Source organism: Bidens hawaiensis, unplaced genomic scaffold (assembly GCF_021521415.1).
Source record: "Bidens hawaiensis isolate Kalapana, Puna unplaced genomic scaffold, B.hawaiensis_p1.1 tig00003141_1, whole genome shotgun sequence".
Classification (NCBI taxonomy): Eukaryota; Viridiplantae; Streptophyta; class Magnoliopsida; order Asterales; family Asteraceae; genus Bidens; species Bidens hawaiensis.
In genome coordinates, this window is record NW_027491170.1 from 2499944 (window position 1) to 2518667 (window position 18724).

The 18724-nt window shown below is 30.1% G+C and overlaps 1 protein-coding gene across 1 annotated transcript; it reads left to right on the forward strand.

Annotated features, from left to right (window-relative positions):
• Positions 1-2657: 2657 nt before the first annotated feature.
• LOC143622439 (transcription factor MYB72-like) lies at positions 2658-4238 on the forward strand. The gene is made up of 3 exons (XM_077093586.1): positions 2658-2833; positions 3095-3224; positions 3435-4238. Exons 1-3 carry the CDS (start codon positions 2698-2700, stop codon positions 3913-3915), a joined length of 747 nt encoding a protein of 248 aa, XP_076949701.1. The 5' UTR covers positions 2658-2697; the 3' UTR covers positions 3916-4238.
• Positions 4239-18724: the final 14486 nt, after the last annotated feature.

An 18724-nucleotide genomic window follows, 5' to 3' on the forward strand; every position in this document is an offset into this window, starting at 1 on the left:
AACGTGCAGAACCAGTGAGGTGATCTAATACTCTTTTGACCATTCCATGGCAATGTAAAAAATAAAGGTTAAAATAAAAATTAAATTGACCATTTCACTTGAAAAATGATAACATGACCTAAGCACATATTACATGAAAAATGGAAAATCATGACAAAATTTTATAACGAGTTTACTTTTTAAGTTGGGTGCTTCTTGAGTTCTTGAACCCAATACTATTCGGGTGGGGCGAGTTGGGTTCCCCGTCTCCCTTAACGGATTATATAAACGACATGTCCCTTACTAATTCTAAATTTTAAAAATAATGTTATTGGAAAAAAATATATGTAATCTTTCTTTTGTTGAAAAGAAACATGTTTGTTCATGTTCCCTTAAGAAAAATATATTTTACCAATGTATTAGTTAAAACAAATTCAGCAAACAATGGGTGTTAGGATCGGGTTGCAAACACACAAACAAACTGCAATAAAGTAAATTACACGAGAGTATTAACCTGCATCTATATGCCACAATCCGAAATGTTTTATTGTTATCAGTCTCTCAATCTCGTGAGAAATTACAAGTATATACAATACTATGAATATGTAGAGATTACACTAGGGTTTACATCTTTGTAAAAGAATAAACATAAAAATGAATTTCTCTTTAAGATACTAAGGATGCCCCTAGTGGTCTTAAACTAAAGAAATGAACCCGATCAAGAATGCGCATCAAGGCCTTCACCAAACCCAACAATACGTATTTCGTTTTGAAAAGATTTTAGCTGTAATTTATGTAGGTAGCAAACACGTATATTTAGTGGGTATTCGGGAATCGAGTTTTTCTCAGAACAGGAGATGGTGTAGTTGGGTTACCCAGCGTTGTCTGCGATCACGAACATATGAGATCGTTTTTCGCCATTGGGTTAGCCCATATAATAGGCCTTTATTCGTTGATTGTTAAAAAAATGTTTAATCTCATGCACAAGAACAAATTAGGTGAACTTTTTATATATAACATCACTTAACAAAACTTGTTTTTTATGTGAATAAATGAAAGGTATCAATAATCAACGACACGATTTCGGTCAACATTACGATTTTCCCTAAAGTAATACTCATTAGCCTTTTTATTACTTTTTAATCGTGGTGTCTTATCTAAATTGGTCTTTGGTTTAAAAGTCTTGTACTAAAGTATGAAAGTGTTGGATTAACATTTTTAGAAACTTAATTGATTTGTTAAAATCATAAGTTTGTCTCAAGTTTGTTTTTTAGTTTTTTTTTCCTTTTTGTCACTTCATACAATATTTAATAAAAACAAATTGAATACTACTAATTAACGTTTTTTAAATGTTTATAATAATACAATAAAAAGTATTGTATTATCTGCAATTCGATCTTATTCTCAGTAACGAATAAATTAAGCTTTCGGGACGCCGGGTGTTAAATTGGCTTGATTTATCAAACAAGTTCATATTTACTTATGTAAATGTAAATAGAAGGTTGATTAACTCTCTTTTTTTATCGTTGTAGATGGAAGAAGGTCGAAACTCAAGAACCCCGGGGGAATTTTATTGGTTTCATGTTTGTATAAAATTCTATACTTATGATGATTTTGTGTTTGGTTTGTATATTAATTTAAATTTTTTTATATATTTTGATAGTTATGGTAATTTTATTAGCTTTGAAGTCATTTTGTATGACATTTTATAGGTTTTTTGGATTCATATATTTGGTTGAAGACATGAAAAAAAAAAATAATTAAATAAATTGTGCTGTCCATATTTCCACGACATCTCGTTTAGAATCGAGATTAGAAGACCTCGAGATTAGAAGACCCTGTGATGACGTCTTCCAGTTGTTACGTCATATAAGTTGCAACAACTATCTCTATGACATGTTGTCGAAATACCCTTTAGCGCCAACAATCATGTTCTCCGGGTTGATTTTTTTAAAACAAATTTTTTTAAATATTATAATAAAATGATCAAATTACAATAGAGGGACAGGTAATCGGGCAACAAGCTGCATCGTCACCTCTTTTGAATGGCGAAAACCGATGACTTTTGTCTAGGAGATAGCCTTAATTTGTTGTAGTGATACTCAAATGGATTATATATATATTTGAGTGTGTTAATGAATTACTTTTGTCAAATACTACTAAAATAAAAAGGGTGGTAAGTGTATGAACAATTGACCAAACCAAAGTACCAAACTTAACCTTGTGAACCTAATAACAAAATATTTGGCACTTCATGCATCCACTTTATAAAACAGATTCCCCCTTTTACATTCAAGTGAGAACATAATAAGAAAAATAATTAATATATCATTTTTTAATCATACTATTCTTTATTTAAAAAAGTATAAAGAGAATCAACTTTATGTGAATAACTTTAATATATCTATTTATCTATAAAGTATAATAACATTGAAAAGTCAACCAGTAAATTCACTTGTTTACACTGGACAAAGTCTTTATCTTCTACACTTCATCTTTAAAAGCTTAGACCAAGTTCACTTATTGACTAGTAAAACACACACATACATAATTCACATTCACACACACACACACATAATTATTAATTATATATAAACTGTGACTGTCAATGGCATATATATATATATATATATATGAGAAGTGATTGGCTATAATTAACTTCATCTTGAAGTGATTTTAGGGTTTTGTGTGTGAAACTAAAGTGTAAATTTTGGTGTGATGGGTAGGTCTCCTTGTTGTGATAAAACCAAAGTGAAGAGAGGACCATGGTCACCTGAAGAAGACACCATTCTCAGAAATCATATTCAGAATCATGGCACTGGTGGCAACTGGATTGCTTTGCCTCACAAAGCAGGTATATATATATATATATATCTATGTATCTATATCTATATCTATCTATCTATACATATATAAGAGGTTGGTTAAACAATTTAACAAAATTCAACCTAACTTTGTTCTTGATATACACTTGTTTTTACTTTATTGTAATTATCATTTTTTTGTTAGCATTAAACCCTGATCATTAACCCTAATTTGTCTTGATACATTTAGATATTACTTTGTTAATATTTTATATTCGCGTAAATTAAGTTGGTTCAATTTGATGTGTTAGGGCTAAAACGATGTGGGAAAAGTTGTAGACTGAGATGGTTGAATTACCTTAGACCGGATATAAAGCTTGGAGGGTTTACCGAAGAAGAGGATAATATTATTTTATCACTATATATCAATATTGGAAGCAGGTAATAGTTCATATATTATATGGAGTGGTTTATTTTTATTTTTAATCATTCAAAAAATGATAAGAATAACATAGTGTTAAAAGAACTAACAAGTTTAGAAACATACAAACATATTAAGCTTCTTTAAATAAATCAAAATCAATCTTTTGTTTTGTATTTATTTATCATACTATATTTATATGATATTTAATAATTTTTTTAAATATTTAGGTGGTCTGTCATAGCATCACATTTACAAGGAAGAACAGACAATGATGTCAAGAATCACTGGAACACCAAGTTGAAGAAGAAACCATCAACGTCACATAACTCGACCTCCACCAGCACCAACAACAGCCACAATTCAGTTAGCCCGATGCAATTTCACTCTTCGGTGTTTATACCTAAACAAGAAGTTGACCTATATCAAATCACAAATAACTCCATTATAGATTACTCTATGAATGTGAGTTATCAACAACAATTGACTACATCAAATTTGAATAGTAGCAATTTCAACAACAACAATGTGTCGCCTTTGCAAGATAATCAAGGTAATTCACTTGATACTAATGCATTTTCGATTGGAAACGATTATGCGTCATGGTGTGACAATGGTGGAGTGTTAGACCTCGAAGACGATATTCTAGCAGGAGAATTCGATTTTGGACAAGCGATCGGTGAAGTTGCTAGCTATAACTATTCATCTTAATTATGGCCCTAAACTTCATGAAAAATGTTGTGATGGAAGCTCATATAGGGATCAAACATTGATGGGAGACCTTTTTCTAGTTCTACTATTTTTGGTAGTCTTTTATGTTAAGCTTTGATTAGATGTATGCATGTATGTACATTATTAATTAGCTATATTACAAGAAACCAATAATTCCAAATAGTATGTCGTATTCTTTTACTTCTTATATTTTGATTAAATGCATGAGCTAGATAAGTTTAACAACCTTAATATAACAAAACTGAATTGAACTTTTTGTATGCTTTTATATATCTAGGGACTTTAATGAATATTGGATTAAGAGAACTTTTGTTTTTATAAAAATAAGAAACTACGTTGTTGTTGTTGTTGTTAAAGTTGATTACTCTTGACCGGCTAAATTTGTGAGATATATATGTATCTATCATGGTTCGTGAACAAACTCAAATTCAACAAGGATTTCTAAAATGTAAAATAACACACTATAAAACTTTAGATTCTTGACTATTATTTAAAATAAGATACCACAATCATGTAAAGAAAGTACAAATGAATAACAGCTTATGGAAAATCATATGATCACATTTGTTATCTTATATAATATGAACATTTCACATTTGTTATTTTATCTCTTATATCATTGGCTCGTCTTATTATAACATCATATTGTATAAAACAATAGTGTACGTATATCACATACTCTTTTTAATAACTATATTGTAACATCTGGTCCCTCTCATCATTAATATTGTCTGTTTTGTCCATGAAGAGCTCACGAATTTGTTTTTAGTTGCTCATGTGAAAACTTCCCAGAAGGTCACACATCCTGCTACTACTTCCAACTAAGCATGTTTAACTGTGGAGTTCTCCTTTCGTCCACTACCATTAAGCCCAAAACGCGTTGGTGATTTAAGAGGCAAAACATTTACTTATGAACCAAAGATCTCTCTTGTCCACGGCTGATGTGAGATTTGCCTAAGATGTTACAAACACCCCCCTGATGTGGGATAATATCATATTGTATAAAACAATAGTGTACGTATATTACATACTTTTTTTTAATAACTATACAATAAGATAAAGACCAAGAAAGTTCATTAGAAGATTGTGATAATATATTGTATAAAACGATAGTGTACGTATATTAAATACTTTTTTTTATAAGTTTCCTATAAGATAAAGACCAAGAAAGTTGATTAGAAGATTGTGATATTATTTGCGGGGCCAAAGATGGCTACGGGGGAGCAAGTTTGTTTACTCGTTTTGACCGGTCAAAGTGGTCCAATATTTACTACTGATATTCAAAGATCTTCAATGGAATGGAACACACTTTAGTTTTTATTTTTAGGTTTTTGTGTTTTACTCTCTCAAGGTCCCACGTGTGGGGTGTGTTTTTTACTTTTCATAACTTAATTGTAAATAAAGATGTTATATTCCAAAATAGCAAAAGAAATTGAACATATTAAAATGTTTAATTCCTATTCTTTACTTCAAGACAAAAATTATAACGATAGGTTGAAAAATATGATATAAGTAACATGTTTATGCTAGAATTTAATACTATAGTGAACTTTATAAACCGGGTGTAGGGTGAGCATGGGAGAGTTTGAGCAGTTTCATTATGTTCAAATAAAAAGTTTTTTTCTTTTTTTTATTAAAAACGGTAGCTATATTATATTAAAAAAAATTATCTAGTAACCAAATAAAACTTCTAAAATACAAACCGTTTGAATTTGGTTTTAACTGGTTTCATTTTCATTTATAAAATATTTGTTAAATCGACTGAGTTGTTTCTTTTACTTGAATCTTGGTTTTTGCTGATTGGGTTTTGGATGACTTTATAAAATATCGGTCCAATAATTTTAAATATAACATTTAAGTTATTATTCAATATAATTATATTTATCATAATTAGAAAATATAACTCGATACATTAAGTTTTATTTATGACTATGCGGACTGTATAATGTAATAATATATAAGACGTTATGGCAATGGCAGAGCCACCTTAAAGACATTGGTTGGGTCTAAACAAACCAATACCATTTCGAGTTTTTTCTTTTCGTATGCTATATATACTACCTAAAACTTGGTTGAACCTGATGACTTTTGAAATTATCGATAACAAAGCCTAATGACACGGGGTAACAAATGCTTGATGGCGGAGTTGTATGGCTTCTTCATTCTTTGATTCTAGGTCACGAGTTCGATATTTGGGCTTCTAACATTATAGTATCTTTCTTTTTTCCTTTAAATTGTTTTGATAATTGGTCTTCTTTTTCATTGAGATGTATTCTCTTTTCTCTTTTTCTTTACAATTACTATCATTTTATCAAACCTCATATAAGTATCTTCATCAAAGTATAATTTAGGTTTATAACTATCATTTTGCTATCAAATTGATTAAAGACCTAAAAAATCGGTGAAATCATCTCCAGCATCATTTGAACGTAACTAAAATAATCTCAATAAAACATGTGTTGATATCAAAATTCTAGAATCGAGTGACACATCTGAATACCATATATAAGTGTGAGACGACTGAGAAAAAAATATTTAAAGTCCCCCATCGCCTTATGTAATTTCAGTATTATATAATTGATTTTAAAAACAAAAATCAGCCACTTTTGATCTTATTAAAAACGGACTCAAGCTAATGAATTAAACTTATACAGATTTAATAGTGAAATATGATGAAAAGTTAAAATGGTCGAATATTTTAACCAGGAAACTTAGTTTTTTCTATTAAAGAGACAAAACATAATAGTTATAAATATATAAGATTAATTAGTATTGTTTAGTACTATTTATGTTAATTAAATAATAAGTTAGTCAATCATGTACTCATGTTAATCCATAAACAGTTCTTTTTTTAAAATCCTTGACCATTTGATTAAATTATATAAAATTCAATAAGTCTTGGTAAAAGCCATCAATGAAGACCCAAAAATGTGATGTTAACTTTGAATTACTTTATGATGCTCGTGGTTTGATATTTAGTTAACCATTTAGGATTATAATTAACTTTCCATTTAATTTTAAAATTAAGATTTTTATGAAAACCCGTATGTCATACTTATAGTGTTTTTAAAACCGTACTGCCTGGTTAATTTTCTAGTTAAATTGCTATATAGTGAAGCGATGTTTCACACTTTTTGGGTCGGATTAGAGCAGGAGACGTGTGATTCATTATATAGAAAGGAAGACGCTTCAAAATCAATGTTTTAAACTTGTTTATACTATTATTTTTCCTTTTCTTTTGAATTTTTATGAATTTTTGGAACTTTTTGTTATATTCTCAATACTTTTAAATAATTATATCATCATCTAGTTTGTAAAAACCAATTCAACTAATGAACCGATAAAACAATTCGTTCGATAAACTTGTACGCAGTTTCAAAACGTTGCTTACATATAAACTTTTGGAAAGGTGATGAACTTAGGGGGTTTGCATGTGTAGTTAGGCTAGAGTTGTAAATTTAGCAGCGATGGTGCTTGGGTGGTGGATTTGGGTTAACGAATTTTTGCTGAGTTTGAACGGAAAACTGTGGTTGCTGGTGCTAATGATGTAGATGGTTTAATGAATCAGGTCTTATTTATGTAGAAGTTGGAATCGTTCATTGAAGGTTTGAGGGTTTGGAAATTGGGGTTTGGATGAAGAAGACGCACATAAATGCCTCTTATTTAAAAAGTTATTAATAAAAATTGTTTGAAAAAATTTAACAGAGTTTTGGATGGAGTTAACGAATTAGACGGAAATGACAATTTTAAAAACTACGGATAATACTAAAAGAAATTTGGACAGAAATTATAAAGGTGATCAAACCAATTATAAAGGTGATCAAACCGTATGAACGAAAATATCAGTTTACTTAAACACAAAAACATTACTAGACAAAGAGTGACTTGTACCTAGAGGTGCACAAATCGGGTTTTTCAAATACCCGGTTCCGGGTATGAAACCGGGATCAGGTATGACCGGGTATTGAAAAATCAGGTATTGGTAATATCCGGGTCGGGTTCGGGTCAGGTATTGTCTCTAAAAGCCATACCCCATGCATCGAGTTCGGGCCGAGTATAGAACTGAGTATTTTAGAACCGGGTATTTGAATACCCTATTTTTGAGCATTGAGAAAACCCTATTTTTGGGTTTTTTTCGGGCTTTTTTCCGGGTATATATTGGATTTTTAAAAAATTGCACTTTTTAGGGTATTTTTTGGGTAATTTTAAGGTATTTTTTGGGTATACATCGGGTATTTGAAATACCCGGTTTCGGGTATTGGAAAAAAAACCGGTTTTGGGTATGGAATCAGTTCGGGTTTCGGGTATTACCGGGTACAAATCGGGTCTGGTTCGGGTTTAGGTTTTAGTACCAAACCCTATTCGTACCCTACGGGTAGGTCGGGTATGGGTTCGGTATTAAAAACCCGAATATTAAAAAAACCGGTTCCAAATTTTTATTTCGGGTCCGGTTCTGAATTCGGGTTTTTTTGTGTGCCTCTACTTGTACCTACCTAACCCACGTGTTTCGATCGAGACACACAAAAAATGTGCTTTTGGCCCAAACCTTTACTAATTACCCAATCCATCTAAAACCCATTTATTCGTGAATGTTAGGCTTCATGTTAGTATTATCTTGGATAAAAATTTTATAACTAAGTTATGAAGAAACATGTCAAGATTTTCATAATGTGTATTTCAGTACATAAAACCTTTTAAATTATTTTATTCAAAACAAAAGGTTAGATTGTTGTTGTAATAGCACAAGCTTTGTAATTGTAATTGACCAAAACCTAGTTGAATGATTTTTATTATATTTTTAAAATAACAACCTATATTTGCAACTTGCAGGATTTCAACACTCTACCTCTTAGATAAAGGAGATACACCTTTCCCCCACACACGACCATTGCATCCAACGCAACCATTTACATCCAAAGACATGGCACAGTTGTTACTAATCAACCCAATTCCGAGGTCAGTATTGCAATTTGACTCATCAAGTGGACTTAACTCAAAATCTCTAATGTTGATCTTAAGGGAACACCATTTCCTACGTTTACAAAACAAATAATAAAAGTGGAAATGAAAAAAAAAAAATAATAATAATACCATTATTGCACTTTCTATGGCAGATTAAGCAACTAATTTGGTTTGGTTCATTGAATGGATGCACTAAACAAAGTCATGCAAATGGCTATTTAATCTTACTAATCTATTAAATCAATACAATTTGTCACATGTCATTCTACTAGGCTATCCACCTAGGCTTCCAACTCACCAAATTTCCATTCTAAGAGTCTTTATTATGCTGTCATGTGTCATCTCACACACTATTTAAACCTTAGAATTTTTTACCATCATTTTAATCATTTTAATTTCTCTCTCTCTCTCTCTCGGCTTAATTACTAACTCCACCATCTTCTATATTCCGGTAATGTAGATCGAGATTAATCGTTTTCCGGTAATGGCCAACAATGTTATTTGATTTTCCGGCAAGGTAATATCTTTTTTCGGTAAGGTTTCCCGATATGGTTTTATGTTTATTTTAATTGTTATATGATTTTGTAATAATCTCTTTAGGTTGTATATCAAAATCCAATATTGAATTGATATTTTGAAGTTATTACGGTTTTCCGGTAATTTTTGTTTTCCGTTTTTGTTTGTATTTAATCTCTCTCTCTCTCTCTCTCTCTCTAACTCCACCATCCACCATCTTCTATATTCCGGTAATGTAGATCGAGATTAATCGTTTTCCGGTAAGGTTATATATTACACTTTAATGGCCAACAATGTTATATGATTTTCCGGCAAGGTTATATCTTTTTCCCGCAACATCATATTTACTTCCGGTTTTTGTAGATCTAACATTTTTATCTTTATTTTCATTATTAACTGATTTTTTTAAATCATTTTAGGTTCTAAATCAAAAACGGCGATTAAGCTAATATTTCTACGTTTTTACGTTTTTCCGGTAAGTTTTTCGGTTCATGTGTTGTACCTATAACAATGGTTGTTTTATATTTATTTGAAATTTTATATTTTTCCTGTATTTTTCTTTTACATGTTGTTCTTCTAGGTTCTAAATAAAAAGTTTCATCCATGAAAATTATCATTATTCTTTTTCCGGTAAGGCCAATAATAAATTGTAAATCAGTGGTTTAACATTCCATAATATGTAGCATTACCGCGATTACTTTTTTTATAATTAAAACGATTACAATTTCGAATTTTAAATTCCAAATTTAAGTTAAATTTGAAATTTGTAAATGGTAAGTCAATATTCCAAAACGTCTAAACTTACCATCATTACAATTTATTATTTTCTAAAACGATTTAATTTAAAAAGTTTAAATTTCCAAATTTAAATTAAAGTTGATTTTTTTATTTAATTGCTGGTCAAACGTTTAAGTTGGTAAGTTAAATGATTTGATTTAAAAAGTTTAAATTTCTAAATTTAAATTAAAGTTGATTTTTTTATTTAATTGCTGGTCAAACGTTTAAGTTGGTAAGTTAAACGATTTGATTAAAAAGTTTAAATTTCCAAATTTAAATTAAAGTTGATTTTTTTATTTAATTGTTGGTCAAACGTTTAAGTTGGTCAAACATTTTTAAATTGTCTGGTCAAACATTAAAGTTCAATTTAACTTTAAGTTGAACTTTTTAAATGGCTGATTAAACAAACATTCATAATGTCTAAAATTACCAGCAATAAAATTTATTATTTCTAAAACGATGTAATTTAAAATTTAAAAATTTCCAAATTTAAATTAAAGTTGAATTTTATGAATTACTGGGTAAATATTTCATAACATGTAACATTACCACGATTAAAATTTATTATTTGTAAAACGAATATTAATATTTAATTTTCTCATTTCAGGCTATGTTCTCAACTTGATATAGCTAATTTCATGGGTTGAAGATTTGTTGATAAGATATCTTATTTTTTGTTTAATATTGATGTATATTTTTGTTATTATTCATGTATTTATGTATTTTTCACAATTCATGTAATTTATTTGATTTTTATATAATCAATCATATATAGTTGTTGGTTTTGTCCATTTAATATATTTTAATCAGAACCGATGTATTAAAGAAAATTTTATTTTTGTATCTTATATTTATCTATTTATTAATGATAATCTCTATAATTTATAACAATTATTATAATTTTAGTAATTTTGTTATTATTAATTTATTAACTTTTCTAATTAGTTGTTACATCTTATTTTGACAGAAATAATAACATGACAAAATGACAAAACTAGTCCTTTATGTTTGCACGGTTTTTCAATGTTAGTCCTTTGGAAAACTTAATGTCAAAGAATATCATCTAAGTTTCAAATCCCTATCACGTTACGTCCTTTGTAACTAACAGAGTTAATTTTTCTTGTTAAATCTGATCATGTACCTTACACATGAGGGTAATTTGGTCATTTTTATCTATTTATCAGAAAAAACATTTAGGGGATGTTTGGGATTGCTTATTTTTACCAACTTATAACTTATAAACTTTTTGAAAAGTAATAAGGTGTTTGGGATTGCTTATATTATGAGATTAAAAGTTTCATAAGTTACACTTTTGTAACTTATTAACTTAATGAAAAGTTACAAGGAGGTAAAATAAGGAATCCCAAACACCCCCTTAATCTTTGACCATCTTCACCCCACCATCTTTGACCATAAAAAAACATTTATTAAAAAACATTTTTATCATCAACCAACCAGCCACCACATGTCACCGCCACCATCATGTTTTTCCGCCGCCATCACCACCCATCGCCACCACCATAAAAAATTTCACCCATTTCTATATAAATAACTTTCCGAATCTTTGACAATGTTCACCTCACCCACCACCATGGCCAGAGCTGATCTCAACCCCACCCCCATCGCCGCCTGCCGTACTTTCTTCACTAATCTCAACCTGGATACTCTATTTGTCTCTCCCTCTTTACACCACTACCACCACCATATTGATTGACGAATTCATATTGTTGCCATTATCCGCCACGTCAACAGATCTAAACTCAGTAATTTTCAACTCACGGGTGCCAAAAAAACCCGGTATTACGGTTATCAACAGATCTAGGGTTTTCAGATTTAGGGTTTTGAAATGGACCATGAATTAGAGCCGTGATGATGTCAGCGGCAACCGTAGAAGAAGCCACCGGATCAGTGAGCCAAATCGACGACAGGTTGGTTCGTAACAGCCAGTTGGTTCATGAGCCAAATTGACGGCGACCGTAGAAGAAGCCAACGACATTGACCCACACAGGTTGGTTCGTAACAGCCGCTTGGCCCGATATCCAGTTACAATTAACAAACGATTGGGTCATCGAGATCAAGAAAAACCACTCGGTATCCATCACTTCCTCGTCGTTGACGTCATATTCCGGCGCTGGAGTACCAGAAATCATGGTGGGTGAATATGGTGGTGGTAGTGGTGTAAAGATGGAGAGATGGAGAGATGGAGAGAGTATATGTGCGGCGGTGGAGGTCCATTGGTGCGGCGGTTTCCGGCAACTGGTATTGTTTGTTGGTGGTGGTATTAGAGAAAAAGAAATGAAGAGGTTTTGTTTTGAGAAGAAGATGTTTTCCTTTTTTATTAAATATATTTATAAATTTTTAAAAGTACCCTCATGTGGGATGCACATGACCAGATTTAACAAGAAAAGTTAACTGGGTTAGTATCAAAGGACATAATGTGATAGAGTTTTGAAACATAATTGATGTTTTTTGCCATTAAGTTTGCCAAATGACGTCCATTGAAAAACCGTGCGAACATAAAGGACGTCTTTTGCCATTTTGTATAATAACATTTACTCTTTACCATTTTTATATTTCAATATATTTGACTTAAAACATTATTATTTTATTATATTGTAAGATACATTATATTTTCTATATATAACCAATTACATTATATATGGAAAACCCAATAAATAAGTTATAAAGTTTTCATGATTTTAATTACAAGATATTTAAACTTTTTTTAAATTCTGAAATTGACCAATAATTCAACAAATTTTTAAAGGTTTTAATATTCTCCATAATTTTAAACTCATTTCAAAATCTTTTCATAATTTTTTGAGGTTTTCAAATTAACCGAATTAATTTGACTTTCCTTATTTGTTATAAAAACCAAATTAATAATTTATAATTTAAGCATCCCATTAATACATTTTATTGAGTTTGACTATCCTTATTTGTTTAAATAACTAATAAGGATAGGTAAACTCAATAAATTGTATTAATGGTTTTAATACAATTTAATTAACATATCTAAACTCTTTTTAAATTCGGAATTTGACCTATCTTTCAACAAAGTTTTAAAGGTTTTAATACTCTTCATAATTTTAAACTCATTTTAAAATCTTTTCCTAATTTTTTGAAGTTTTCAAATTAACCGATTTGATTTTCATTTTTGTAATTATTTATAAATTAATTAGTCATATTTTTTCAACTTTAATTATTTAAGTCAACATAAAATTTTTTAATCTTTCCAAAGTTATTTGAGAATTCATTTATTGTAAAACGTTTTTAGGTTTTGCAAATTTAACAAAATATTAATGTCAGTGATTTAAAAGTTTGTTGCAAGATTGGTCAAAAATCAAAAACAATTTCATAATTTTTTGAAGTTGACTAATTCCAAATTTTTTATATTTTGTAACTATTATGAAAATATTTCAAAACGGGTTGTTTTGAAATAGTATCAAATTTGTTAGTTATAAAATAACGGCCAAAAAAATGTTTTTATTGATATATCTTTTTGGTTTGATGATTTAAGTTAGAAAGATGTTTTATGTTGTCATTTTACTTTGTTTGTTGTTATATGTTATTTTGTTTTAATAATAACAACAATTTAATAAAAATACTTTATTAATGTTCAAATGTTACTCATTATTAAATATGTTATTATGGCATATTTAATCTGAATGCTATTCTTTTATTATATTTTAGGTGGTGAAGCAAAATGAGTTTCTTTTGATAGAATGTTTGCAGACATGTTTCTCCACCCGCGTGTTACGCGGGTATATACCCTAGTCAAACATTAAGTCAAAAAGTGGAACTTGTACGGTTTGTTAGGAGTAGTTTGATATCAAAGCTAAGTTATGTTAGTGTCATGGAGTTATATTCTAAGACTTCGTGTGGCGTCCGAATGCCAGCCAATTGGTCCGCTTATGATCAGGGTTTGCTGGTTTCGTCATGCCTTGGACTTATTAGGGGAGCGACCACAACTTGTTACCAGCGATGTGTTTATCATGCAAGCACGACTAGGCATGTACTCCTCATTTCCCGCTAAGGCCGTGCTCGATGAAGTCTGGGACGAGCCAACAAACCCCAAGTGTTTTAACACAAATCTAGCATCTCGATCAAATATAAATACTTGGTATGTGACATTAGGCATCTTAATAAAAACTTAAATCTGCATCATTTCCCTTTGAATAAATATATGCATCTTGTGTAGGGAAATAAACAAACCAAACGTTCAGCTAAATGTTTATAAATCATTTGACGGGAAGTATTGATTAACTTCAGTTAATTTAAGGTTTTTAAGACTTTTTAAGTTTTACATGTTTCTTTTTCCAAGTGGCAACAATAAACTTTGAAACCTTTTAAGTTACATTGCTTCATAAGTTCTCTTCTCTCTGGCTCTCAGGATTTAATAATGTTAGATTTTTATTTTCTAAAATATTTAATGTCTTGGATACTTAGGAGTTGGTGGTGTATTGAAGACGAAAAATAAGGCCACTTTCAATAACCAAAGAGTCTCAATCAATAGAGGAGGATACAAAAATATGAAGTTTTCATTGGGTAATATATAGAGGGTAATTGGAAGGGTTAGATTGAGAAACTTGGTGTATTTGAAAGTTCGTATGTTTACTTGATCGATGAGCACCTTGCTTGTCGATTGATTTATAATTGGTTCTAATAAAATTTGAAAGTTTGTATTTATTTTTTGATTTTAGTTGGTTCTAATAAAATTGGTTGTTTCAAAACAGGGCCGGCCCAACCATTTTGGTGGCCCTAAGCGCTTAAAAAGTTGTGGCCTTTAAAACAATAACTTGATTCGTACTTTTTTTGTTGCTATTTTACATCACATTTTAATAAATTAAACATAAAAAAATAGTCTCGTTAACTCAGTTTTATAACATAAGCTTGACAATATGTGATTTATTATTTTCTTTTATAAAAAAACCATCAAACACGTGTTGGAACACGATTTGAAAATAACTTAACTGGTGATAATGAAAACATCGTGGACAACACATGTACAATTTAAACGTAGAAATTTACAAGTATAATGTGTTCATATACCATCCTAATTTTAAGAAATAATGAGTTTCTTTATACTACTAATAATGTAATGTTGTTTCATCTTCTAAAGTTAGAATTTAATTTAATTTAATTTATTTTTTTACTACAGTCAAAAACACATTCAGGTGTCGATCCCTGGATGACCCGGAATCACATCACACTTTTTACCACTACACTAGAGTAGTATTGGTTGTAAACGTATTAACTTAATATAATTATATTATATATCGTCGATAAGTTTTTTTAAAAAAGGGGGTTCAAAATTTTTGGAGGTCCAAAGCCTTAGCTTGGGTTTGATATACTAACGGGCCGGCCCTGTTACAAAATGAAAGAAAAAAATTAAATTTTGTCCGGTTATGCATTCAAGAATTGTTTATTTATCTGATGATAGCTAAACAAGAGGGAGAAAAAAAAGCTTGCTAAGCACATTTGGATCAGATTACATCCATAATCTATTGTGTTGGATTATAAGTAAATAAATATAATTATTTACTAAGTTTATTAAAACATATTTTTACTTAGTTAAGAAACCAAGATTTAAAAAAGTTAAACCAAAAAAAGTTCCATGCCGGTAATCGAACCCGGGTCTCCTGGGTGAAAGCCAGATATCCTAACCGCTGGATGACAATAAATTTATTGTTCAATAGACTTTACCAATACATATAACGAGTAGATGAAGACTTTGTTATGCTTTGCCAGGCTTAAAAGTATTATATTTGACCTGTCAAATTTTACTGTATTTTGATTTACAATTTTTTTTAATAATTTATATTTCCATCAACCATAATTCTTAGACTAACAAGTTAATACTTTTAACTTAAACAAATATATTTATATGTAATTCTAAAATATTAATATTGATAGAGTATATTATACAAACTATCTATGTGCTAAACTTATAATTAATGTTGACATGCTTTAAACATGCATTAGGTGACTGTGAAACCTATCATTTTGTTCTTAATATTAAAAAAACAAAAGGTTATGATCAAATACAAAAACCTCTCTTAACATGATAGGCAGACGAATAACTAAAGTGATTATGTAATACTTTGGTAACAATTGTAGAGTAATAATAATTATTCTAGTTATCTGTATGTTTATAGTAGATTCATTTATTTTGTACTAGGTCTCACCCCAAAAGCAAAATGTCTTACACAAAATTGCAAATTAACTTCTTGATAATTCGTTTTGAACAACCAACTTTTATTCAAAAAACATCTATATAGATTAGCAAGGAGCTAGACTAGAGAAAAACACCCAAAAATAACGAACTTCAAGGAAACACTTTAGAGATTAAAATTACACAAAGTATCCCGTTCTCTACGTGAAATCTTCGCCCTATTTTTAACCCATAGAAAGCTAAGTCTTTTTACGTCTTCTATTATCATTTTGATAGACACTCGTTTCACCCAGCAAACATCTTCATTTCTAGAGTTCCATAAGCATAAACATCCGATGAGAATTACCATTTAGACCATCTTTTTCTTCAATTCACTTGCATTTAGATTAATATGCAGTCACAAAATGTGCCAAACAATACTTGCAACACAACTAGAATACTAGATGTCAATATGTAATATTATTTACTTAAGATATAAATAATAAAATAAAGTTATTGTTATAAACAATTTATAATGAATGAAAACCAAAAATAAGAACAAATAAAAGAAAGAATATTCGACAAAGGGGCAAACAATCATTTGCATGTGCTAACCCAGCTCAATCCAACCTATACTCATGCGTCTTAACATTCATTCATTATACACCCTACACGTGGCACTGATCAACGGCCAAGATAATCTCAAAATTTTTAATCCTCTTTGTAATCATCATATCAACAACAATCAACTCATCCAGAGTGGCCGTTACCTTTTAAGTTATAAATTATTAAATAAATAAATTATAGTCATTTTTAAGTCGTTATATCTTTGTTCTTCTCTCCCTATATATACACATCATATACACACATTTGCTATGAAAATCTTGAAATATTAAGGTTGGGCAATTTTCAATTTTTAGTTTGTTATTAATTTGGGAATGGAGGGTGTGAGAATAAATCTAGTTGTTATTTTCGTTATCTCGTGTTCTTTGATGCTTTCGATGATCAATGCTCAAGCATCTGTTCCCGCCCCAGCTCCTACAAGTGATGGTATTGTTTTTCTCTCTTGCAATTTAGTTTTAACGAGTCTTTTGAAAGTCAGATCCAATTGACACGGGTTGTTAGATCGATTTGATTTCATCTAATTTATGAAGCACGTATAAAATTGTTGGTTTTAAGTAAAATGGTTATAATGGTACATTTTTTTATAAAATAAGAAGGGAATTATTTGAGGTGTACTTTTAATATTTGATTTCTAAACTGATTATTTATGCAGGTGCAACAATTGATCAAGGGGTGGCTTATGTGCTCATGATGGTTGCTTTGGCATTGACGTACATCATGCACTAGTTGTTTTTTATTTTGATTTTCTCAAAGTCAAACTTTATTCTTTGTAATGTAAGAATTCATTCTTTATTTTATCTCATTTAAATTATTGGTTCAATTCTCAAATGTAGCATGTTACTACTTGAATGTGTGATTATTTTAAATAGCCATATTGTTTTGGGTTTTGCTATGGTCTATTAGTTTTGCTAGAAAACATCATAAACAAACATACATAAAAATAAAAAATAATAATGCATCTTTAAAGACATGATCCCAAGAGCATAAGAGTGCAAGCACTTCTGTATAAACATTTCCTTGATCGTTGAGGTATAGGCAGTGTTGAATTAATCCAGAAAAAAATTTCACACAAGTCAGAAAAGGGTTAGTATCAAAATTTCATAAGGGTCGGAAGAAAATTTAACCTATATTTACATTAAACATAATTCATAGGGATCAGGTAACCAATACTTCTTTGGCGTAGGTTCGCCAATGAGCATAGATATGTAGGAATAGCTAGTAAACCAAAATGATTCAACAAAACTTAAATTGATGCTATCTTCAAGCATTTGACACATCATAATTATCTGAAAAACTCTTTATAACACTACCGACGACTAGAGATGGCTCTAGACGTCATAATCTCCGGACTAAAATCCTCTTGCGCACTATAGATCTGAAATGCCTCACATTTAGACATCACAATCCCATAAGAAAGTCAACTAGAGCACCACGCCATATGACCCGTATATCTATCATTATAATACGTTTCCGAAGCTCTTGAAAACATTAAAAACAATACTATCACAACTCCTATCAGAAATCCTATCAGAAACAGCTGGACCGTAAATATCCTGGAGGTTCAACGACCCAAGAGGAATAGTCTAGAACTACAAGGATTTATCATGCAATTTTCACAAACAACATGTCTTACACTATTTTAGCTGGCATGTCCGACCCAACCAAGATAGCCAATTTAATTTAGTAAATCCAAAACCAACGATGAGCTTGGTCCCAGTATCAAAATTAAAAATACCGAAAATCTCAAAAAATGGG